The sequence below is a fragment of the Fringilla coelebs genome (genome assembly GCF_963513975.1).
Source record: "Fringilla coelebs genome assembly, chromosome: 1".
In the NCBI taxonomy this organism is placed as follows: domain Eukaryota; kingdom Metazoa; phylum Chordata; class Aves; order Passeriformes; family Fringillidae; genus Fringilla; species Fringilla coelebs.
In genome coordinates, this window is record NC_140028.1 from 136,636,137 (window position 1) to 136,658,979 (window position 22,843).

Below are 22,843 nucleotides of genomic sequence, written 5' to 3' on the forward strand. Positions count from 1 at the left end.
ATATGGATAGAATCAGAACAGAATCCAAATACAATTGAAACCCCACTTTTTAGAATTGCTAACTTCACTGGGCAGAAATTAAGATGAAATCCATAAAATAGATATGCTGGTTCCATGTTCATGAGTGATCTGGTTGATCCTTCCACGCACACAGTCAAGAGAAACTGATATCAATGTTCCATTATGTACTTCAAAAGATGCACGGAGGGACACACTGGTCCATATGCTTCCCTCTGGCATCTGACCTCCAATCTGCTGAGCAACTGCTGTGGGCTGCATGTGATCCATGGTCAGCTGATTGAGAGTCACTTTGAGCACATTGCACGAATGGATTAGCTTTAAGTTAAATGCAATGCTGGCAACTCCCTTTTCAGTAAAAATAAAATACTTCTGAGCAAGCTGTCCAGAAGAAACCAGCTGTATCTGTTTCTCACTGGATGAGACCTGGGTGAAATCCAGTAGTTTGTTTCTCACTGCTCCAGTAGGGAGACCTGTAACAGAAACTGTGGCTGATATGGCACTAGAAACCGCTGAAGGGATCCAGATGAGGCTGAACATACTTATTCCAGAACTATCTCCAAAATACCGAACATTACACTGTGCAGGAGAAAGTATTTCAAAGCTAACCATATCTCCAGCACCAACCTTTGTGGCCCCAGAAGCAGATATCGATGTGTCCCTGTAATTTACCCCAGATTTAAATACATTCATTAATTCTCTGTTGGTACCATTCCTATTGATATAAGAAATCAAGGAGAAGCCCTCTCGGACACACGTATGACCCATGGAATACAATGCTTGATGAAACACAAATTTGACAACACCAGTTTCAGTGAACTTTATAGCTCTACCATCATGAGATAAACTTAGCATATAAGGGTCAGAAACAGAAATTATTTTGAAGGTAGGTCGATAGTTGGTTTGGTAATGCATGGCTGTTGACATCTGTGCACTGAGTGCCACAGCACCTGTGTCATGGGACAACCAAAACAAACTGAGTGGGGTATTAAGATCATAAATATTTAAGTCTTTGCTTTGATTACAGAATTGATTAGGGCTCCTCAAATACACAGAAAGAGTTTGGCTGGGCTCTACTTCAACAGCACTGCTTAAACTAGTGCTCTGGAAATACTTTCCTTCTGGCTGCTCGATCCGAACACCACTCAGTTCATAGTCTTCCTCGCTGCCATTAAGCTTTAAGGAAAGCTGCAAAAAGTTCCTGCAGTTGTGCTTTACTGCAAAATTTAGGTCAGTCCACAACAGACCATGTTGCCTGAATACCAGGCTGCTCTCTTCAGTGGACAGGATATCACAGGGGAGCTTTCCTTTTATCTTCAAGTTCAAGCCAGAGTAGACCTGAGAGATGCCAGACTTTACAGAGGGTAGAACGATGTTTGCGGCCCAGGACTCTGAGAGCTTGTTTTCACTGGCTGCTGAGCAAACCGTGTCACTGACAGTGGAACAAGGCACGGCCACCATTCCATCTTCACACTTTAAACACGCTTGGCACTCCTGCATTTCCTTATTAAAGAAATACTCCTCTCCACACATGCCCAAAGCTGCATCCTTCTCAGCAATTCCAAGGCATCGGAAACCACCTGTTCACAGGAAATGGACTATTTTTATTGTCATACCTTTAAAATACTAAAAATAAGAACTCTACAGCTTCGCATATCAAGTATCTTTGATATATATCTAATCACAAATGAGAAAACAGAAGACAGTTATGATGTTAGATCAATTTATGCTATTAAAGGAACCTTGATAGATTACAGAGGAAATATTAGGCATAACTCACCTTGTGCAAGCCAAGCACAATGGTTTGGAGTGAAAAAGAAGCTACATAGGGGCAATTCTAACCAAAATCTGTAACATATCAGATGCAATGATATTGCCCCAAAGACAGTCTCTTCCTTCTGTCAAAGGCACAGTGACTGGTACACTGAGCAGCTCCTTTCAACTAATGGAGAATTCCCTTCCACAGGGAGAAACGTGCACTGCCTGCCCAGCCATGCTACAGGGTAGCCCAGCTGTTGCTGTGATTGCTAAAGCAGTGCTTTGCAAGCCAAAGGACATTGACTCCATATACAGTTTTTAAAAAATCTGCGAGGGACAAATTGGAAAACCAAAACTGTAAACAGCAGGCTTAAAATCATTATGCAGCAGCCCATGCATTTAAAAAGTGGAAAACCACTGCCCTAAGACACAGGACACCAGTGGTTGTGATCAAGCTAAAATAAAACACTGCTGCAAACAGTGAGGAGAATATACATGTGCTGTTTGAAATTACTTTGTTTGACATAAAGCAATTTTATGCTGTTAAATGGTACACCATTACCTCAGTGGATCAAAGAATGCACACCAAAAAAAACAGGTTTTAAAAACAGCCTGTAATTTTCTGTGGCAATTTTCCAAGAGCACCACCAGCTGCCGGTGCTTCCACCTGGAGCAACCAGAACCCAAAACCTTTGTACGTGAAGATTTTAGGATCTGAATCAACACACAAGATCTAAGGCATCCTAAAGAATAACCACCTGCAGTTTGTGCCTCCAAACTTAATCACTAATGCAGTCATTCATGCTTTTTTACCACTGTGATCAAAACTCAATAATCATCTTTCTAAGAGATCTTCTTAAATATGCTTTAGTATCTAGAGCTTAATCCCTAATATTAATCACTAATGCAGTCATTCATGCGTTTTTACCACTGTGATCAAAATTCAGTCATCATCTTTCTGATAGATCTTCTTAAATATGCTTTAGTATCTAGATCCTATGTCATACACTTGCATTATTCTTTAGATGGAAACTTCCTGTACCTTGGCTGGGATTTGCTCTAAGACTGGGACTACAAGCATTTGCATGGATCCCAACAATGGATTCTCCCTTGCTAGCCCAGGGTGGGGCCGGGTATGCTAACTGCTGATGTAGACAGGAAAGCTCACCACACTTACTGCAAACTGCAAGTACACACAAACCTGGCCCACAGGGGAGGTCAGAATGTTGGCTAGAATTCACTTCTGATACTGCATTATTCAACAGAGAACACCAGACACTGTGTTAATTCATACAGGCTTCATATATTCACCCTCATATCACTTTGTCTTTAACACTTCATTCACTTAAGTGGTGATTCTCCACTAACACCGATATGTACGACTGTACAGTTTATGATGTGAGAATATTCCTTCTAAGATCAGGTACCATTTTATCAAGACTTCACTGCAGAACAGTAAGATTTTTTTCCATCTGAAAAAAATCAAGAGAAACTTAACACTTTATTCCTCTCTGAAAATGTCTTGTTTTCTTATGAGAAAAAAAAGCCAAATAAATAAGATTACATTTTTTTCAACTAAAAACATTCTAGAGGGAGTACAGAAAAAAGTCCCAAACAATCTTTCCCTTTGAAATCAGAACATGACTTTTCTTAACCACTTCTGCTTCTCATAACAGCAACTCCACCATCACTGAGAAATACTGGATGAACTAAGTGCACACATACAACTGGTTCACATGACACAGAAAATCTTCAGTAGTGCCTAGGAACATTTTTCATGTTCTTTGTTTCTTACAAATATTTTAGTGTATATTTGAGTGCTTACCAATATCATGTTTCACAAATGCTTGTGATGGCTATATGCACTAATTTACTGCCTAGTCTTTTATTGGTTAGAACTGCAGCAGGTGTTCCCCCTGGGTCTACTTCAAACAGGTGACTTCAAAGCAGCACACACACTGCTCCTTGCTGTGGCCACAGGTGCAAGAGCAGCACCCTACCCTTTGCCCAGAAGAGGTCCAGCAGCAAATGATAGCCAAACATCAGAAACCAGCACAGCAGCATGCTGGGACTGCTTCCTACTGCTCTTTATCACTTTACAACCTCTCCCACCTCTTCCTGGCTCCTTGCTGTAAGCCCTGCTGCACCTGGTTTCACAGTGAGCAGTCCAGCTGTACTCAACCTGGCTTTGTGAAATTGAGTCTTTCTGCAGCACATTCTCCAGTCCTTGGCACTCACAGAAGCCAGGTAATTGCAAGGCAATTAGAGTAAGCTATGCATGTATTTTTCTACTGCTGCTACTCACAACTGCCTGATGCAAAGATTACATTTGGGCAGATTAAGTATGGGAATCCTTCTCTTTTTAAACACTCTATGTCAAATTTGGATAATCACATATCAATGTGGTTCATTACAAATCAGGACTATCTGTCAAGGTTTTCATTCCTCTTCCCCCTGCATCCACAGTAAGTTCTACACGAAGTCCTACAGAAAGTCCTCTATTTTGCATGGCATTCCAGGGAGAGTGCCTTTGGCTGATTCTGTCTGTTGGATAAACTATCTGACTACTCTCCCATGGTTGTCTAAGAAGGAAATGGTGCATCAACCCCTGTTTTCACTGATTACATACCCCTAACTGTTATTGAATGACCAATGATTTAATGACTAGCCTTAAATCAAATAAATCAACAATTCTCATCCCACATAGAAGTGAAAAAAAGCAGCAGGGAAAGAAGGTATGATGTAGAGGAAAGTGAAAGAGTGAAGAAAGAGAGGCTCCTAGTTACATGATTCTTTACTGTTTTTTGCTCTGTCTCCCCTCTCACCACATTGAACAAGAGTTGCTACAGATGCAACAACCTTTGCGTGCAGCTTGAGAAGCCACATTCAACATCTGGAACTCATATGTCACATTGCTTCCCTGTGTCACATCACATCCCCTTCTTTACCCAAAACAGACAATCGGTTTCAGCCTTTCTTTTGACACGTTAATTACGCTTGTGTAAGATAATGAGCTACCATGAACAGACAGGCTGAAAGTCACCTCTAACAAAAAATAAAAGGAACACTTCCTTCCAAGACAGATGGGAACAACATTGACAGGACACCAATTCCTGGGCAGGTGATGGGTAACAACTTGCTTTCACATATCTACACACCACCATTAAAACTGGGAGAAGAGGAAGAGAGGGAAGATTCCTTTCCTTCCAAATACATTGCTACTGCCTTTCTGTGGTCTGACACACCATCACTACCCATCTGTTTCTTGGCAGTGTTCTGCCCTCACTTGTGTTCCTCTGGCAGTTGTACAGACCCTTTTTTGGTCTGGTTCCCCTCCATGGAACCCACTGAATAAATTCATTACAGCTTTCCATCTGCCAAGCCACATAGCAACACCAAATTGCTACCACATTGGTGGCTCCCCTTTCCTAGGGCTGAGGCCTTGCACGCTTCCATCCAACAAAACACAAATGGGAGCAAACCCAATGTCTCAATAAAGACAAGACAAAGCCTTACACCTTTCCAATGCCCTGACTCAAATTTTGTGCTCTAAACTGTTTTGCCTCTAACTGTCCACCTCTAACACTGTCCAAAAATGTCTTGCCTCTTCTTTTGTAAGACTGATGGTACCTCATGTGCAGCATTTACCGCATCAGGCGACACTAAATGCTCTCTTCCTCAAGTCATTTCCAGTTTGCTGTAGTGTTTGTAGTAACACCATCCAAACCAACACAGCTCCTGTCCAGAGGAAGTAAGGACAAAGGAAGAAAACCCACACCCTCTTTTAATCCTTTTCTAGGCTCTCACATTTTTCTCCACCAGTGACTGGGTGAAAAAAGGCAAAAAATCACTTTCAGTTGAAAACAGCCCTTGCCCCTCAAAGACTTATAGACTTTTTACAAGTCTAAAAGCCTAGAGAAGGAAAAACATAGCATCTAATGAATCCCTTCCTGGGTTATTTGACTGTGAGATCTCAGGTAGAGGTCACAACTGGTGAAATGCTCTGTTTGATCACAGAGTTCCTTTCAAGGTTTTCTGGATGACCAAAAACTAGACCAATATAAAGAAACTTAGTACCTGGATAAAATTTGCTCAGTATGTCTATTAATTTTGCTCTTTTGTGTCTGACTGCCAGGAGAATGTAATGAAATAATGAAGTCAGCAGTGCAAAACACCAGACAGATTTCTTCTTAAATGTCTAAAAAACTCCCCCAAAGTGTCCCTAAGTAATAGAAACTGTTGATCTTTCCTCAGTATTTGACAATATTGTTGCTAAGGAGAATAAGATTAATGGAGGGAGGTCTTATAAGAGTCTTCATTAGATCAAATCAGGTATCTACCCCAGTGCACCAGAAGGAAAATGAAAACAATGTTTCTCCAACAGGAGTAATACCTTTGATTTGGGCGCTATTTGCAACAGCATAAACAAGAATGAAGTCAGGTCATAAGAAAAAATTAAAAACAAATCATATACACCCCAAGGAAAATAAGGCAAAAGGGACCATCTAATGCTTCGAAAGGATATTAATGTCCTAAATAGATATTGTCCATTGTCCACAAGAACTGCTATCAAATAACAGATTCATATTTTTTAACTCCTTTGATACCAGCAAGCTGTGCATGTCACTACTCACTAACACATAGGCCAGAATCTTCATCTATTTCTTTGGCCTGAAGATCTGATTATCCTCATTCTTTAATTATCAGAGAATATAACTTACCTGGAGTATTAAGGCATTTTATCCTCTCACCACAAATGCTTGGAGATTCAATGCACTCATCTCTGTCCTGTAAATCACAAGAATCATACTGAAACAGTTTAACATGACAACTTAAATTTGAAACAGGCATTTCAGGCTCTGTGGCATCCATCTGTCCATAAAAGGTGTATGTAGGGATAGAGAACAGGTTGATCCCATAAGCATGTTAGAGCAGGACAATTTTGATTTAGATTTGTTACCCGTTCTAATCAGGTATCCAAAACCACTGTGTGATGCCACAGAAAGCAAGCAGTGTGCAGATGAGCTGAACAGAGGGGTTGCATATGTAACTCTTGCTATGATGCACATCCCCAAGAGTGGGGCATCAATCAATTGATCTTAAGGACATTGCAACAATTGAGACAGTGAAAGGCTTTTAAGGACATTTCGTCTGGGAGGAAGCTGCTAACCAAAATGCACATGAAAAGTAAATTAGAAAGTAACATCCCCTGTGAGCAAGCCCTTCTTTCACCCTACAGCAGGCAGAGGGGAAAGAAAAACAGCCTACATTTGCCTTTAAATGCTAGCATTAAAGAAAATTGAGGCAGAGAGGGGACTGGACAGACATATTCAGGTTCTCAGTATCTGGTCTAGCTGGTCAGGCTCACGCTAAGCTAAGAACTGGGGGCAACACTTTGCAAACAAGATACTGCTTTAAACATCAAGTTGCCCGCTTATCTTAGGACTTCTAAATGACAGAAAGCAAACAAAGAACCATCTTATTTTGCTTGCATGCTAGTTTTGTGTTGAATAGTAAAATGTATTTTATAATAAAATATATTTAACAATACAAGTATCCATGTTCTATATTTGTGTATTTGTATGTTATGTTTAAGAAGGAAGTAGCTCTTACATTTAACTGACAACTTCTGTTTCCAAACTTTGAAAGAAATGTCTGACTTATGCTTAATAAAGCTTTCCTGTGCTTTTCAGAGATGTCTAGAAGCTCCTGTAGACTGTAATGGAATTAAATAAATTTAGCATGTGTAAGTCTAAATGTTTTAGGATGTCTTTTCCTATCACAATGAAAAGAATCAAAGTCCTGCCAGCTGTCAGGTTTGGGAAAGCGTCACACCCAACAGGCACAAAGCAGTGCCTCATTTAGAAAACTAAATGCTAAAGAGAAACACACAAAAAAACCTTCTGGCATAGACCCATTCAGTAAAACACATGATTCAAACTGAATTTCTCTAGCTCTCCAAGTAGTTATTTCCAGAATGTTATCCCAATATGTCCAACAAAAGGCTTCATAAGCAGTAACTGAAAGACACAGAATTATCTTTCACCTGGCAAATCCGATCAGAGTTTGCAGAACACTCAGCCATTTGGAAAAAACCAGCAGGACACAATGTGCACTTTTCACATTGTGAAGGCGTCTTTTGGAAATTGCAAAATTCGTCACTTTCACAAAGGCCACAGTCCAGTAAAGACTCCCCAACGTTAATCACTTTTGCATCCACTTCTACTTTGTGCACAGAGTATGACTTCTGGAGATGATTTCTGACCTGGTTCTGAAGTCCATGAAGATGACTTTCAAAATAATTTTGAATATCTTCTTGCAAACTCTGAAATGACATTTGTTTCACTGTATCAAAAAGCATGCCATACTGGACTTTGATCAGATCCATTTGCTCATACATTTTTCTTTGCTGTTCAAGAATCTCCCGTTGCTGGCTAACCAACACGTGCTGCTGTTCAGCAAGTTTTTGCTGCAAATCAACAATGATCTGCTGTTGGCTTTTTAGCATTTCAGTGAATTTCTCATGCCCTTTCGCAAGGTGCAGTTGTAGTATTAGGGCATCTTCAGATGGAACTTCATTTTCTCCTGAAATACAAATGATCTATTATTGTCCAAGCTTGTTGTATTATCTTTTCAAAGGCATTCAAATTTTAGCAAATTAATGAAAATCTCACTAAACTCAAGTCATCATTATAAGGTCAGTTTCCTTTTCTATCCTTGTAGTTCCTTCATGGAACCACAAGGTTTTCCACTTCATAAGCAGCTCATGAAATCATCATTTGCCCCTGCTTCAGGATATAAATTAATCACCACATCAGTAACAGATTAATCATTCCTACGTACACGTTCAAACACAGTAAAGAGTAAATGGCCAATTTTCCCTGCAGAAGTGATAAAATGAAGTGATAAAACTTGCTGCGAATATTAAGGGTAGTGAAAGTAAGGGTCAATTGCAAAGAGCTGCAAAAGGAGTCTGTGATACTGAGCAGCAGCAATAAAGTGACAAAAAAGAAGTTAAGAGGAGATAAAGGTGAATTGAGGTTCTTAATGAAAAAAAAATCCTAGTTTTTTTAGATCAAATGTCATACTTTTAGGTTATTATTACTCCTTGAAAATGGTCTTGAAGTAATGTATCTAGATAGAGATGTTGGGCTACAGAGCCATGTAATCATCAGTTCAGTGCCCAACAGAGTTCAGAAAGGCAAATAAAATGCTGGACTAATTAAAAGAAGAACATAAAACAGAACATAATATATCATTATGACATGACATTAATCAATAGAGCATCTGAATACAGAATGCAGTCCTGGTTCCCCACCTCAAGAAGGAGTATAGAAGAACTCATAAGTTCACAAAAATGGCAGCAAGGAAAATCTAACAAACAATACTGCTGCAATATGGGAAAGTAGGTATGACTTTTCAGGATCAGGGAAAAAAAAAAGAAACCGAACAACTGTGCTATATTACAGGTATCTTAGAGCAAGTAAATATGGAAAGACTCTTCTGTCTTTCTTCCAATACAAGAATTAAAGGACATTAAAGAAGGCAGAAGTTCCATACACACTAAAACTTCAAAAATAAAAACAATTGGGGCTTAAAGACAGACATCAATCAGATTCAGGAAATCTACGCAACAAACTGTTGGAGCTGGGAAAATGATCTATGAAAATATTGTGTTGCACTTTCTACAGATCTGCTGCTGGACACTGCCAGAGAGAATCCTCAATCCATATAATAACTCATCTGTTCTTAAGCAGCACTGATTTTTATTCTAATAAGCACAGAACACGAAAGATGACATAATGAACAAGGACCATATCCAGTTCTTGTTTACAGTTCCCAAAATATTTTGCTGTTTAGTTAGTTTTACTCACAGCATAAGGCACACATAAATTTCTATTTTTCAGCATTAACTTAAATATTACTGTAGTTTGCAGTATACTGGATTTGAGAAAACAAAGATCAGGATAAGAAAAAATCCAGTTTCTGTGCATTCCTTCTTTTGGGATGCCAGTCTTTCATCTGAAGTAAGGTGCACTCATGGCGCTGCTGAGAAATAGCAGGGGGCTGCTGAGAAATAGCAGGGACAATGGGGTCATCTGATGTGAAATGGGACTACAAGCCTGCACTCCAGCATCCTCACCTGGCCAAAATAAGTGGTGGTTCAGCTGCAGCTTGCAGGAGTCTTCCAGACAGCAGGTCTGTGTCACCCCACAGATGGGCTGTGCTGGCTGTCACAGGCACCTGCCTCACGCACATGAGCCTGCAAACATGGACACCATGCTGGGAATCAGCTTGAGTCCTTAGTACTGGCCTGTACACTGGAGGGCTGGCATCAGGCATGGCCTTCAGCAAGCATCTGAGTGGACTGCACCTCATATGAATGGGGCTTTTCAACAGGCTGAACAGACTACTCAGTTCACCAAAACACAGTTTTTTCCAGCAGGTTAACTAGACCAGGGATATTTTAATTACTAAAGAATCACTGCAAATCTACTCGGGCACTGTCACAAAGCTGGCAGACATAGACTGGGGTGGGCCACCCAGTCTCCACCTGTGCATAGTGAATTAATGCAGAGAGAAAAATGGCCTTTGAGTCACCAAGGCAATATATTCCAGCTCCCCTGTTGTCTGAGGAGAGGTCAATGGCAAAGGAACATCCAATTCAGCTGGTATTAGTGATGTGCTGAAATGGTACCTTGACAGAAATGTTCCTCTAAAAACACAGAAAGACAGGAACAGTCACTGACCTGTCTCTTGAATCGTTGAATAATGGTTTGCGTTGGAAGAGTTCATCTTCCAATGAAGATGGACTTAGAGCTCATCCAGTTCCAATGCCCTGCCACAGGCAGAGACACCCTGCACTAGACCAGTTTGCTCAGAGCACCATCCAACCTGGCCCTGAACACTTCCAGGAGTGGGGCATCCACAAACTCTCTGGACAACCAGTTCAGTGCCTCACCACCCTCACAGTAAAGAATTGCTTCCTAATATCTTATCTACAGCGACTCTCTTATAAGCTGGAAGCCATTGCCCTTTTTCATGGACATTCCACCTGTTTGAGTTGCAGCTCTCCCCAGACAATTGTCAATGCATTTCTCCCAGTGAGAGATCTGATTATCACATTATTTGTTCTGTTTGTTTCAGTAGACAAGCCACGCTGGAAGTGCTATACAAATCACCCTCATTTGCAAGATTTGACTCCAGCTGCCAATGGAGATTCTTCTGCACTACTGTAGGAAACCCACTGACCTATGTTCAAAAGGTCTCAGGGAAACACAGAGAATATTAGAGTTCACAAGCAGAGCAGAATGCTGGATGCTCGCCTATACACTGACTTGAAGGAAACCAAAGACAATCAGCATGCCTTATTTTTTGTTCATGATGCCAAATACATGGAATTTCTGCTAGATGTTGATAAATTCAGTATGCTGTTCTTCCACTCCTAGGAGAGAAAGCTGCCTTATGAAGGTCTGGGTTGGGTTCTGTCTTTGGAATGGGCAAAACATGTATATATGTTCTCTGTCCATTCTGGACAAAAGCATGTCTACAGCAACTCATTCACACCAACTGCAGCAGCGGGCACAAGGCAACAGCAATACAAGAGGTGAATTTCTGAGGGTGCAGAGGTCCTCATCTGAAAACTCACATAGAACCTTGTGTGTTATCAGAGGTTTGCTTGCTGCGTGCTCCGTGTCGACAGTGCCTTCCATGAGATTACATGGTTTAGTGGGCAGAGTTGTACACTGCTTTCTCTCCAATATATAGGACACGTCTCTCTGCCACAGGAAGATGAATGCACAAATCCATGATCACCGCTGCCCACAAGCCATTCTTGATGCATTCAAGGATTTTGTTAAGGGCAACTTCTAACCACACTTCTCTTCCTCCAAGATTTCACCCAGCATCAGGCCTGTAAAGAGCATAAAATTGAAAGAGCGAACTCTGAGTCTCCAAACATCTTCACCCTCTGACCCTTTAGCTTTAATTCCTCTGACCCACATCAGAGAGGACAAAGGATCCAAGTCCACGGCCCCAGAGATGAGAGGTGTATATGTAACTCACCATGTTAGCCGTAACTGCTGATGGTGTTGCAGACTGGGCAACACAGACTGACCAGAGACAGCCAAAGAAAAAGATAATGTTTGAAGAAAGAGGTTATGCTGACCTGGATGCTTTTTGTAAGACCTAAACAGAGATACAACATATCTGTTTTCAGCACCATCCAAAAGTATTACTCTTTTCTGTACAAGCAGAATGCTCTTGCTATTTGCTGAGGCTTGTATAACACAGAGAAGGACTTTGGAATGGACAAAGAAAATGCAAATATCCTGGGTTCTTTGGAAAAACAGGGGCATTTATGGTGACGGTACGAAGAAGAATATGCACAGAAGCAGAGAAAAGGGAGGTTAACCATGCTGACTTGTTTTCTGTCCACCTTTGGTCACTGAGCATACAGAGGTTCTCCAAGACATCTGGGAACAGTTTCAGGCAAGATGAGGGTAGACAGTGTCACTGCATTATGCACAGAGGAGCTTAAATGTCAGTCCTGAGGCTGGAATCACCAAGTGCAGAAGCTTCCTTTGGAGGAGAGGTCACTTCACTAGGTAGATCTTGGTAACTTGTAGGCTTAGCATGTGCTTTGGTGTCTGGAGCAACCATGGCACGCATTTGCTACGCAAACGTGACAAAGCTTAAACTACCTTCTTCATGCTTTTCATTAGCTTTTAATATCAATGGGAAATAAATCACCCTTCCTAATATATTTGCTATCTTTCAAACAAGGCATTAAACCAGAATCGAAACTGTTTTGTCATTATTAAAGACCTGTTGGTGCTCTTCATGTCAGTAAATCCACAAATCCATTAGAGACACCTTCTGCTGACCCATGAGTATAATCACAGACGTACCTGGCTTCCTACAGGGATATCAAATTCACCAGAGCTCTGCTTGTCAATGGACAGGCAAGTGTTCTGAACAATGCACTGCAAGAGACACTTTACCATTTTTTCTCCCTGGCTATTACAGCGAGACAGTTCGGCACCAATAGCAGGTTTCTTACCAATGGCCCCAGTCTGGGTGTGGAACGCACCCCATGGAAGCCTTTTATGATATTGCTACAAATTAAGAATACCAGAAGTACCAGACTGTGAATAGAGAGCCTCAAACTTGTTTAAAAACTGCACTAATAAAAGATTCTGCCACGTTTACTCAGCTATAGGTCTCCTAGGTGCAACTGTTTAAGGAGGGGAGAGGAAAGGGAGCAGAGAGAGGAGCCACGGCAGCAATTCCCTCACATGATGCGAAGACCATGGCCGGATTTTCTTCCTAACTCTCCCAAAACAAGGAGCTCTGGTGCAGTCGCTCAGGCGCCCCTGCATCCGGGCTCTCAGAGGTGCTGAAGCCCCTTGGCCCAGCAGACACCTGCCCGGCCCGAGGAGACCCAGCACCCTGCGGCTGCGGCTCTCCGTGACCACACGGAGCCTCCGCGGGCTGCAGGAGCCCTACGTGCCACGGCAGGCCGGAGGTGCTGTGGGATGCGGGGTGCGCCCTCCCGCCCCCGGGTCCCTCATGCCGCCCCGCACCTGGCTTGACGTCGCAGGTGAGCTGCACCCCCGGGGCGCCGCCGCCTCGCTCGGGAGCGGCGTGGGCAAAGTCGTCCCCCGCGAACTGGGCGGCTCTGTCGGCGGCGCGCAGCAGGGCGGGCTCGGGGCAGCCCTCGGCGGAGGCGGCGCAGGCCGGGCCGCGGGGCCGCGGGCGCAGGCGGGGCGGCAGCAGGCGGCACTCCAGGCCCTGGCAGTCGCGGTGGGTGGCGTTGGCGGCGCAGTCTCCGCCGGGGCAGACGGGCAGCGGGGCGGCGGGCGCTGCCTTGCCCTGGGACGGCCGCAGCGGCGCGGCGCTGTGCAGGAAGGAGCGCGTCGGGCGCCCGGCCCGGCCGCCGCAGCGGGGTCCGCGGCAGGGCGGCGGGGGCGCGGAGCCGCCCTCGCACGGGGGACCTTGGCAGGGCTCGGCCGAGCCGCCCCCCGCGCCCAGCAGCGAGAGGCAGACGCCGAGCCAGCAGCGCGCCCACCACAGCCGTCTCCCCGGCATCTCTGGCCGCGCCTGTAAGAGAAGAGAGGCCGCGGCCGGTCAGGGCAGATGTCCCTGTCCCTTCGCCCCAGCCCGGGGTGCGCAGAGCCGCGGAACCCCGACCCCCACACCCCTCTCTCCCTCCGTTGTGCAGGCACCGTCACATCATCCCAAATCCAGAAAAAACTTTTCACCCCCGTCCCGTCCCTCCCCGGAGTCTCCCGGCGTAACCTGAGGGAAGGTGCGGGGCCGCGCCCGAAGCAAGTGCGGCCTCGGGGCCGTGCTCCTCGGAGCGGCTGCCCGCAGCGGGGACCAACCTCCTGCGAAAGCTGGAGGGGAATGGAAATGTGCAACATTCCTGGGGCTTCGTTAGCATCAGATTTCCCAAGCGCCTCCCTTTAACTCCTTCGCTGCTCCAGCCCCTGCCGCTGCCCGGGGCGGCGGTGGGACGGAGGCGGGTGCTGCCCCGCGGCTCCGGCTTTCTCGCCGGCGTTTCTTAGCTGTGTTATCCCGTGGCGCCCAGACAGGGATATGTACATGTCTTCAAAGGCTGGCTTTTGTTTCGAGCGGTTTTACTGAGCCGAGCCTCAGGGAAAAAAAAAAAAAGGAAAAAAAAAAAAGAAGAAAACCCCAAAAGCCAAACAACCAAAACCTCAAAACCAACAGAAGTGAAGTACGGGCGCGACGCAGCTTTCAATAAAGAAAATTTCACGCGGCTGAAAAAGTTATGGGTAGTTTGGATTTCTCGGTTCCCACTTCCATCATCAGGAACCTCCATCGAAGATAAATAAGCACGACGGCAGCTGCCGTTTTCTCAGAGGCAAGCGAGGGCCGCAGCAGAACCGAAGCGAGGGACCGATTTTGAGCAGGACAGCCATGTGGCTATGCTCGTGTGTGTTTGCTTTCTGATAAAGCAGCTTCCCCGGGCCGCTTCTGGCAGCGCTCACACCGAGGTGTGAGGATCAGCATACCTTTCAAGTGCTCCGAGGCGTGAATAACTCCCCGCAGCAGGAGTCACCTCGCTTATCTAATCTCTTCCACATGCTGCCGCGGGAAAGCGACACCAAGTATGTGTCCAGCTCAGCACTAACTGCGACGCCGCTTTGGGAAGTCGGCCGGCACAGATACAATAGCTATGAGCAGAATAAGAATCACAGAAAATTCTATTTATTGATTCATTAGCTTCAGTTTCCTTCCATCCACGGGCTCACACACATATAAAACCTCTTCAGAGTATCTTTGCAATGCTCTCACACAGTCCCTTTACTATCACTGTACAGGAAAGAGGAGAAACGGTATTGTTTTGTTGGTTGGTTGATTTGTTTCAGGGTTTTTTTTTTCCCTACAAAGACTGTTTGAAACTTCTTGGTTTGAATCTCCTTTGGGTTTTTTTTTTTTTTTTTTTTTTTTGCTATTGTTGTTTTGTTTTTGTTTGTTTGTTTGTTTTATTCAGGCTGATTCATTTATTGTTTCCCTTGCTACTGGAAAAGCATACCAAATACTTGCAAACTGGCTCGCCATTTTTTGACCAAGCATTACTTTTGTTGAAAACACTGGCTTGTCAAAACTGAAATGCCCTGTACAGTAGCAGCAGCACACACTCCAATACACAGGGGTTGTAGCCTCTGCTGAATCCTGCAGGGCTGGTGACCTGCCAGGTTTCACAACACCTGCCTGGGACAGGGATACCTGTCAGCTCTGCCAGACCAGATCCTACATGAAATGCCAACAGCTCCTTGACTCTTTGCCTTGACCTTCAACTGAAGTAGAATTCCAGGGTCAACTGCTCCTGAGAGAGCATGTGTTTTCCTATGGCTTGCAGTAGGTCTATAAAAAGGCATAGAATAAATGGAGATAAACTTCTGTCCCTCTGGGGAATCCACAGCTCAGCTGGAGCCCAGCTCCAGTGTGGAGCTCTGCATGAGCTAATTTTTTTTCTTCTAAATTAATACCTGTGTGTTTCTCTAGTTCCTTGATAGGGTTTGCAGCCAGTACATTGCTACCACAGCTGTATTATTTTGGGGATCTGTGCCAGGACATATAAAGCTCCATAAGATACAAACTCATCTTTGAATCATCTTCAGAAATGCCATAAAAAAGGCTATAGCGTTGGGGATGATTCCCAGCGTGGCTACAACTTCAGGCTAATAATTTATGAAATGACATGAGACATGATGTTCTCAGACACTACACAGATCAAGAGCAACTCTCCTGAATTTGAGCTCTTTTTACACCAATGTGAAAAATAAGAATAGAATTTACCTTCAAACCTGAGCCTTAATAACAATTTTTTTTTCTGGAAAAAAAAACCTTTTTGATAGTGCCAACAAGAGTATCGATTCACACATTTTACTTTGGAAGTGCCTGTAACACAGAATGCAGCAGTGAGAAATGCTGCCATTGGTTTTACAAGTAGCATAAACACATGGATGCCATCCCTTATGACTGAAAAGCTGTGCATCAATTAAATGGAGGGGGTAACACATGTAAAAAAGTATATTCTGCTGATGTCTAGTACAGGGCATATCAGCTATATGACACTATTTGTAGGTACAGTCTGCAGGTGCATAGGTACCAGAATCATCCAGCAAACCTGCTGAACATCCAAACTGAAGTCAGTGACTTGTTTGAAAATACACATAAAGCTGTACCTGTTGTACTCTTGATTTCCTTCCCTCCTTGGTTAAGGAGGGAGAGTCTCTACTTCACGAGTTTGAAAGATTGTTTGGAGCAATGTTTTTGTTTTTCATCGCATTTTTCAGATTGGCTGTGTTTTCTGGCACAAAAGGAGCGGCTCAGATCAAAGAAATAAGTAAGGGACTCCTACATCTACCCTATTTGAAGTTTAAGGAGTGTTCTTCAGACCTGGCAATAATTAAAATTCATTCAGAACTGGTTTGTACAGCTACAGCCCTGGTCAGGCACTGGTACCTGTTTGGTGTCTGTCCAGAAAAGAGCATATCCTGTTAGATTCTCCCCAAAAGCAACCACTGCAAGTGCCAAAATTGAATGTGATAGGCAAGAAGGGGTGGGGTAATTGCTCCCTAACAGTCCTGCTGCTCTGAACCAGCACACAAACCCAGAAAGAACCCAAACCAGATTTACTTAGCCCCGTCTTCAAGTAGACGCAGCAGCTCTATCGCTCCCCGTGCAGCGGGAGGTGGGCTTTGCCCCTTTCGAGATCCATCTTACCGAGGCCAGGAGACCCTTGCGGGAGCACCCGCATCTCCCGCAGCCCCCGGGGCGGAGGGGCCCGCGGCGCTGCCGGGCCGGGGCGGCAGAGGGCAGCAGGGCCCCGCGCCTGCCCGGCGGACACGGCCCTGTCCCCTCCTGCCCCCGAGCCTGTCGCCGTCCCCATCCCGGCCCGGCCCGTCCTGGCCGCGCCCGGGCCGGGCGAGGAGCTCGCCTCGCTCGTTGTCCCCCGCCGCTCTCGCTCGGGCTCGCTGCCTTCGGCGCGGCGGCACCGGGCGCGGAGGGGACAGAGACCCCGGGAGGATGCACCGCGCCCTCAAAGGACAGTGGCTGTGACCAAACCTCAGCGGCACATTTTCTCTGCTTGTTTCTTTGTTGAGGCAGCTGAATGAAGTAAAATGTTCTTTCTCGTGCACTCTGTGCATGAGCCATTTTTTTTAAAAGTCCAGACAACCTGCATTAGGCATTTTTACATAACGTTTGGAGTTGGATGATATTTTGCAATATGGATGACAAAAAACATCCAAAGCAGTTACACATAACACATTTGATCAACGTGATTTACTTTTCTTAAATTTGTAGTTTAATCATGCAGCAGTTTTGGAAAAAATCCCTGCCAGGTACCTAAATCTAGACCCCACATTATTTTCCCACCTTTCACAATCTTTTACAATAGCAACGTTGAACAATTATTTGATCCTGCAGGCCTTACAGACATGCTTAACTTAGCAATTTGAATAACTACTACATCCAGCAGCGCTGCTTACAGTGCATACCTCTCCAGATACGCATTTTTCTCTAATCAAAACCCAACCAGAACAAAATAAATAATTTTTGTCTGGTTGTTTTCAATTATTTATTTTTACAAGACTATTTTTAGGCCAAAATTCCAAGTATTGCTGGCATTTTTAGTAAATTTTGATTACTAAAGAAGATTGATAGTTAAATCAATACTTATGCCAGATGAAAAACATGGGAGTAGTTTTGAGTTTTGCCATTAAAACAAATGGGATTTTTGCACTAACATTAGCTAAGAAGGAAAAAGAAACTAAGGAAAAACAAATCCTGCCAGAATATATCTAACTTGCTATCAGGCAGCATTTGAAACACTCTAATTTTGCTCAATACCTTATATCCTTCACTGTTTTTCAGATCATTAGCAAACTTAAATCCCAAGGTGTTTTCAGTATTTTCAGAACTGCTAAATTTCCTGTTTAGAAATTCTTTTAAATGTCCATTAATCTTCAGCCCCCTGTTTCTAGGTTGAATTTCAATAAGTTAATTCTACACATTGTAAACAGATTCCTAATCAAAGTATAGATGAACTAATAATAATTGAACTGGTAATAGTGCATGTCAAGGGATTGACAAGTTTTGCCTAAAACAGCCATTACAAACAGTTTGCAATACAAAAGAGATAGACCTCAAACTTTTATTCCTTCTTTCCTTGAATGATTTTAGTTGAGGCAAAATGGCATGCCATGATACGTGATGACTAATTTGCCTGCAACTATTCCTTAGATGACTGAGTCACTAGATGAGCAGAGCAGAGAGCCGTATCTCTGAAGCAGTACTTCTCTCTGCTATGTCCTCCATCAAGAACTAGCATCCAATCTCACAAGATAGTCAGCCTCCCTTAGATGTCCAGACTGTCAGCCCTTTACCGTCTCTTTGGCATGGGGAAAGAAATGGAAACTCACAGCTGTCCAAAGGGAGAAGACGTAGAAACTCCACTGAATAATGACAATACTAAAACACCCAACACCCCCCCTCAAGATTTCAGGGTTTCATGAAAACAATAAAGAAGGGAAACAGTATAGTTCAAGGGACATACTTTACAGTTCTTTACTGTTGTTAAGTTGCACCCAAGAGAATGTTGTTATGGCATATGGATACTGAGAACTGCAAAAAAGAAGAGCTATTCTCTGTGAGATGATCAATGCCACAGATCTCAGATAACACATATTGGCAATAGCCACCTGCACAGAAGCAACAGCAACAGATCTGCAGTGTAGCTACAAGCAAATGAAGAATCTCCTTTTCTAAGTAAGTTTGGGAATTACCTGTTATCCAACCAATCCAATTTTAAGGAATCACCTGAAATAATTTGTGTGAACGTTCATTTAAAAAAGCAGATCAAATTATTCTGATAGTACAAGTTTATTATTTTGTGGCTTTATTTCTTCTATAACTATGGTCAAAATAGACCATAGACAGGAAATACAAATCTTTTTGCTGAGAGAAAACTAAATCCTTTTCACAATGTAGTTCTTAATTGTACTAAAACTGAGCAGGAGAATGCATACACCACAGCTTGAAACGAATAGCATTTCATTGTTTCTACTGCCCAGTGTAGTTTCTCTGCAAAACAGTCTGCTGCGTCATATCAGTGTGTCAATGTGCTCCTGCAGTTCTGCAGACTTGCTCTGTGTTGCAACTGCTTCCTCCAAGTGAGTTGTATCTGCCTGGTGGATAAGCCTTCAGGCTCTCTGACTTCACTTAATCTAGGATTTTACTGGAGTGTACTATGAAAACTTTGAGTTCGTCAGAGCTCAGACTTTGCATTTTCTGAGAAATCTTGCCAGTTTGAAATTTTAATTTGTCCCAATTTAGAAAGAAAACTGTTAAAACATTTCCTAGGAAATGGACATTCCACTAGCAATGTTATTTGGGAAACAAGGATCCACGGCATTTCCAAACAGTAACAATTTTTTCCAAGAGCAGTGGAGCCCTGAATACCAGGAGGTCCTTGTATTCCTGGATTCCTGAGACAAGGGAGAGGCCATCACACAGAAGTAGATCTGACTGAATGGAAAACTGGCAGCTGATCCATCTTGCCGAGGACTATCAAAAGTTATCTGTATTCCATTAGAAGGCTCACTGAGATAAGCTTTCATGAAATGTTTCACTCTCAGTGAACCAGCAACTTCTGACAGAAAACATGCCAAGAGAACGGTGTTTCCAAGAGATGCACTCATAGCTGGATGACACAATGATAAAAATATCTCAGACTTGGCTAGACTGGCTGGTCAGCATTAGTTCAGTGCTACAAGTCTCAGCCTCCTGAAGTAATAGCAATCTTTGAGTCACCTTCTGTTCCCCTAATTGCTGACTGCACTCATTCAGTAATGCCACATGAGCATTAGAAGCCCGGCACAGAATCCTTGTTAATGGTTTCATACTTGGTTAGAGAGAATCTCCTTGACAGATATTTTTCTATTCTACTTTGAAGATTTGTAGGTAAACACGGATCACCAGGCTGCCCAGAAATTCTCCTGATCAAAGCACATTAACAAGGAGTCTTGTCTTTTTCCTCAGGGTCCCTATACCATGGTAATGGGAAAAGCATACAAATGATGAGGGAAGATTTCTCTTGTGTGGCTGTAGAGCAAGTTTTGGAAGACTTTATTGTGTTCCCATGCCTTCATACAGAAGATCTGCTAAGAGAAGCTGTGCTTGAGGTACATCACATCAGTGTACATTCAGGCTACCAAGAATTGTGGGGCAGGGTCCCTAGCTGGACAAAAATAATGTGTTTTAAATCAATGTCAGCAAGTGCCAGAGAGATCTAACTTATCCACTTTAGCTGTTGTATTTCCTTCCATATACTGCTTCTAATGACCAGAGGACAACCTCAAATCTAACCTGTTGTTTCTCTTTTTCATTAGAGGAGTAGCAGAAACTGTCATTAGCTAGTAATACTCTCTCAGATTTTCCCATTATAAAATCTGGTTTGAGTTTTTTAATATTTTTGCCAGTTTTTAACTGTTTGCATTGATACATACTTAGGTGTTTGCAAAAAATGTGACAGAAATTAATTTAAATCAGCAGCCTTAATTCTTGCATTTCCCAAGTCATGAAAGTTGTATTTTACAGCCTTAATAAAAAATTTGGTTTTGTACATACTTCTATGTTAAATATTTGGTATAAAATAAATCGTGGGCAGGTTACCACCCATTAAAACTCCATGGGCCCTGCAAAAGTAAACATATGTAATTATGGTGTAGGTCAGATTAAAATGTACCAACTACTCTTGGAACATCAAAGAGCCTGAAGGGAAAATGGTGGTTAAAGGAAATATTTTTAAAAGCTAATATGAGTGAAAAGAGAGGAAAAGGTCCTGGATTCACTAGGGTGAATGGTAAAGGAACCACAGCTATAAATGGTGTAATGCAGAAAATCAAAGCAGAAGAAACCCCCACACCCTGGAAAATCAGGAAGTGGTTCAGTGAAACACTGGATTCATTATCTTTGAAAGTCTTCAAATCACAAAACAATGTTTTTCGAAACAGAAGATATTTGGCTTACTAGAGACTGTATGTGTAGAGGATTTTGTCTTATACTATAAAGAACAACAGACTAAGAAATCTAAAATTCACTTCCAAAACTTCTGTACAGGACTTGCCAGTATGGAAGTTGGACAAGATGGTCCTGTTTATATTTTACTTTGGTTGACAGACTCTGTTAAGATTAGTTTTCTTGGAACTTAAAAAAAACAGCTCAGACCAAAACCAACTGTGTTTGGAATTATATACTTAATATTTTGAAAAGTTTTTGGCAATGTTCCTTCTAATCGATTTATGTCTAGCAGTTAGAAACAATTACTATGTCAAGCACCAGCCAAAAATGAAGAAATTAAATGTAACCTATGTGAAATCTTCCAGTGGACATTTCAGACCAGAGGCACACCAGGTCTGAATCTGATAATCTTCCTGTTTGTTTTTTAGACATACAGTCACTAAATGTATAAAATGTTTAAAATGGGGACTTGAACCTGGAATTGAAAATCACAAAATCTTGAGTGTTGTCTGCATTTCACTAATGCTGAAAAATATCACCAGTCAGTCTTGAGGCTGCCAAAGAGAACAAATAAGAATACAGCTGGATAATCATTGTGCACACAACTTATAACAGTGTAATTTTTAAAAAGGCAGACTGCAGAGCTACAAGAAAGATAGGAATACATCTTGGTGCCTTTTGCCTTCAGGGTGAAAATGGGAAGAAAACTTCAGTTGTAACAATGACTAAGACAAGTTTTTCTTTCTTTTGTTTTATGACAATTTCTGATTTTCCAGACCAACAGTGGGAGAAACAGCACAGGAGTGATACCATGGAGTGCTTATAGGTTTCCAGTTCTTTGTCTTCATTCATCCAAGAGCAGCTGAGGTTTTTCATGTAGAGGAAAACTTTTTCAGACATACCCAAAGGAAATGGCATAACTGTGAATAGTTTCTGCAAAGACAGACAGCATTATCAATTTAGATCTGTGCATTTCCATATGCAGCCTTGAAGTTTTAAGAACAGGGGAGTTATTCTTGCAAAAATGAGTAGGCTACTAAATACCATAGATTTGATCCTCATTTACCTCATGTGAAGGAGCAAATGTAAATCAGGTGCTCTGTGTTTTCCTAGCAATTATAAAAGCTTTCGAAACAAACATCCTAGATGAGTTTTTCTTTGTGCCTTTCTATAAATAAGGATTCACTTTTCTCCTTGAGAAAGGAAGCACACTCTTGCTGTATAAGACAAGCAAATTAACTTCTGTGGTTCCTAGGGCAGAAATCTGCACAGTAACACACCAGGCTCTTCTCAATAGTGCTCCAGTGTCTGATGGTCTCTCAAATAGCCTTTGTAAACAGTTTATGTTGGTCTTTGCTCCAAGCTGTGAGACATTTTGGGATCTTTATTCAGTATGGCTATTTGCCCGCCTTCAAGACCTTATTTTGGTAATCCCAAAAATAGGCCAGGATCAATTACAAAGACATTTCCTCAACAATGTAGTTCTAAAATAAATTTAAAGCCCAAG

General features: G+C 42.8%; 1 protein-coding gene across 1 annotated transcript; it reads right to left on the reverse strand.

The window, feature by feature from the left end:
• Positions 1 to 78: 78 nt before the first annotated feature.
• Positions 79 to 14,266, reverse strand: LOC311156593 (uncharacterized protein; the record flags this gene model as incomplete). Its single annotated transcript, XM_084210633.1, has 5 exons — positions 14,163 to 14,266; positions 13,362 to 13,878; positions 7,823 to 8,361; positions 6,498 to 6,564; positions 79 to 1,598 (listed from the first exon to the last, which is right to left on the reverse strand). The coding sequence occupies exons 1-5, from the start codon at positions 14,199 to 14,201 to the stop codon at positions 79 to 81; spliced, it is 2,682 nt and encodes an 893-aa protein (XP_084066759.1). The 5' UTR covers positions 14,202 to 14,266.
• Between the last annotated feature and the right edge of the window lie 8,577 nt (positions 14,267 to 22,843).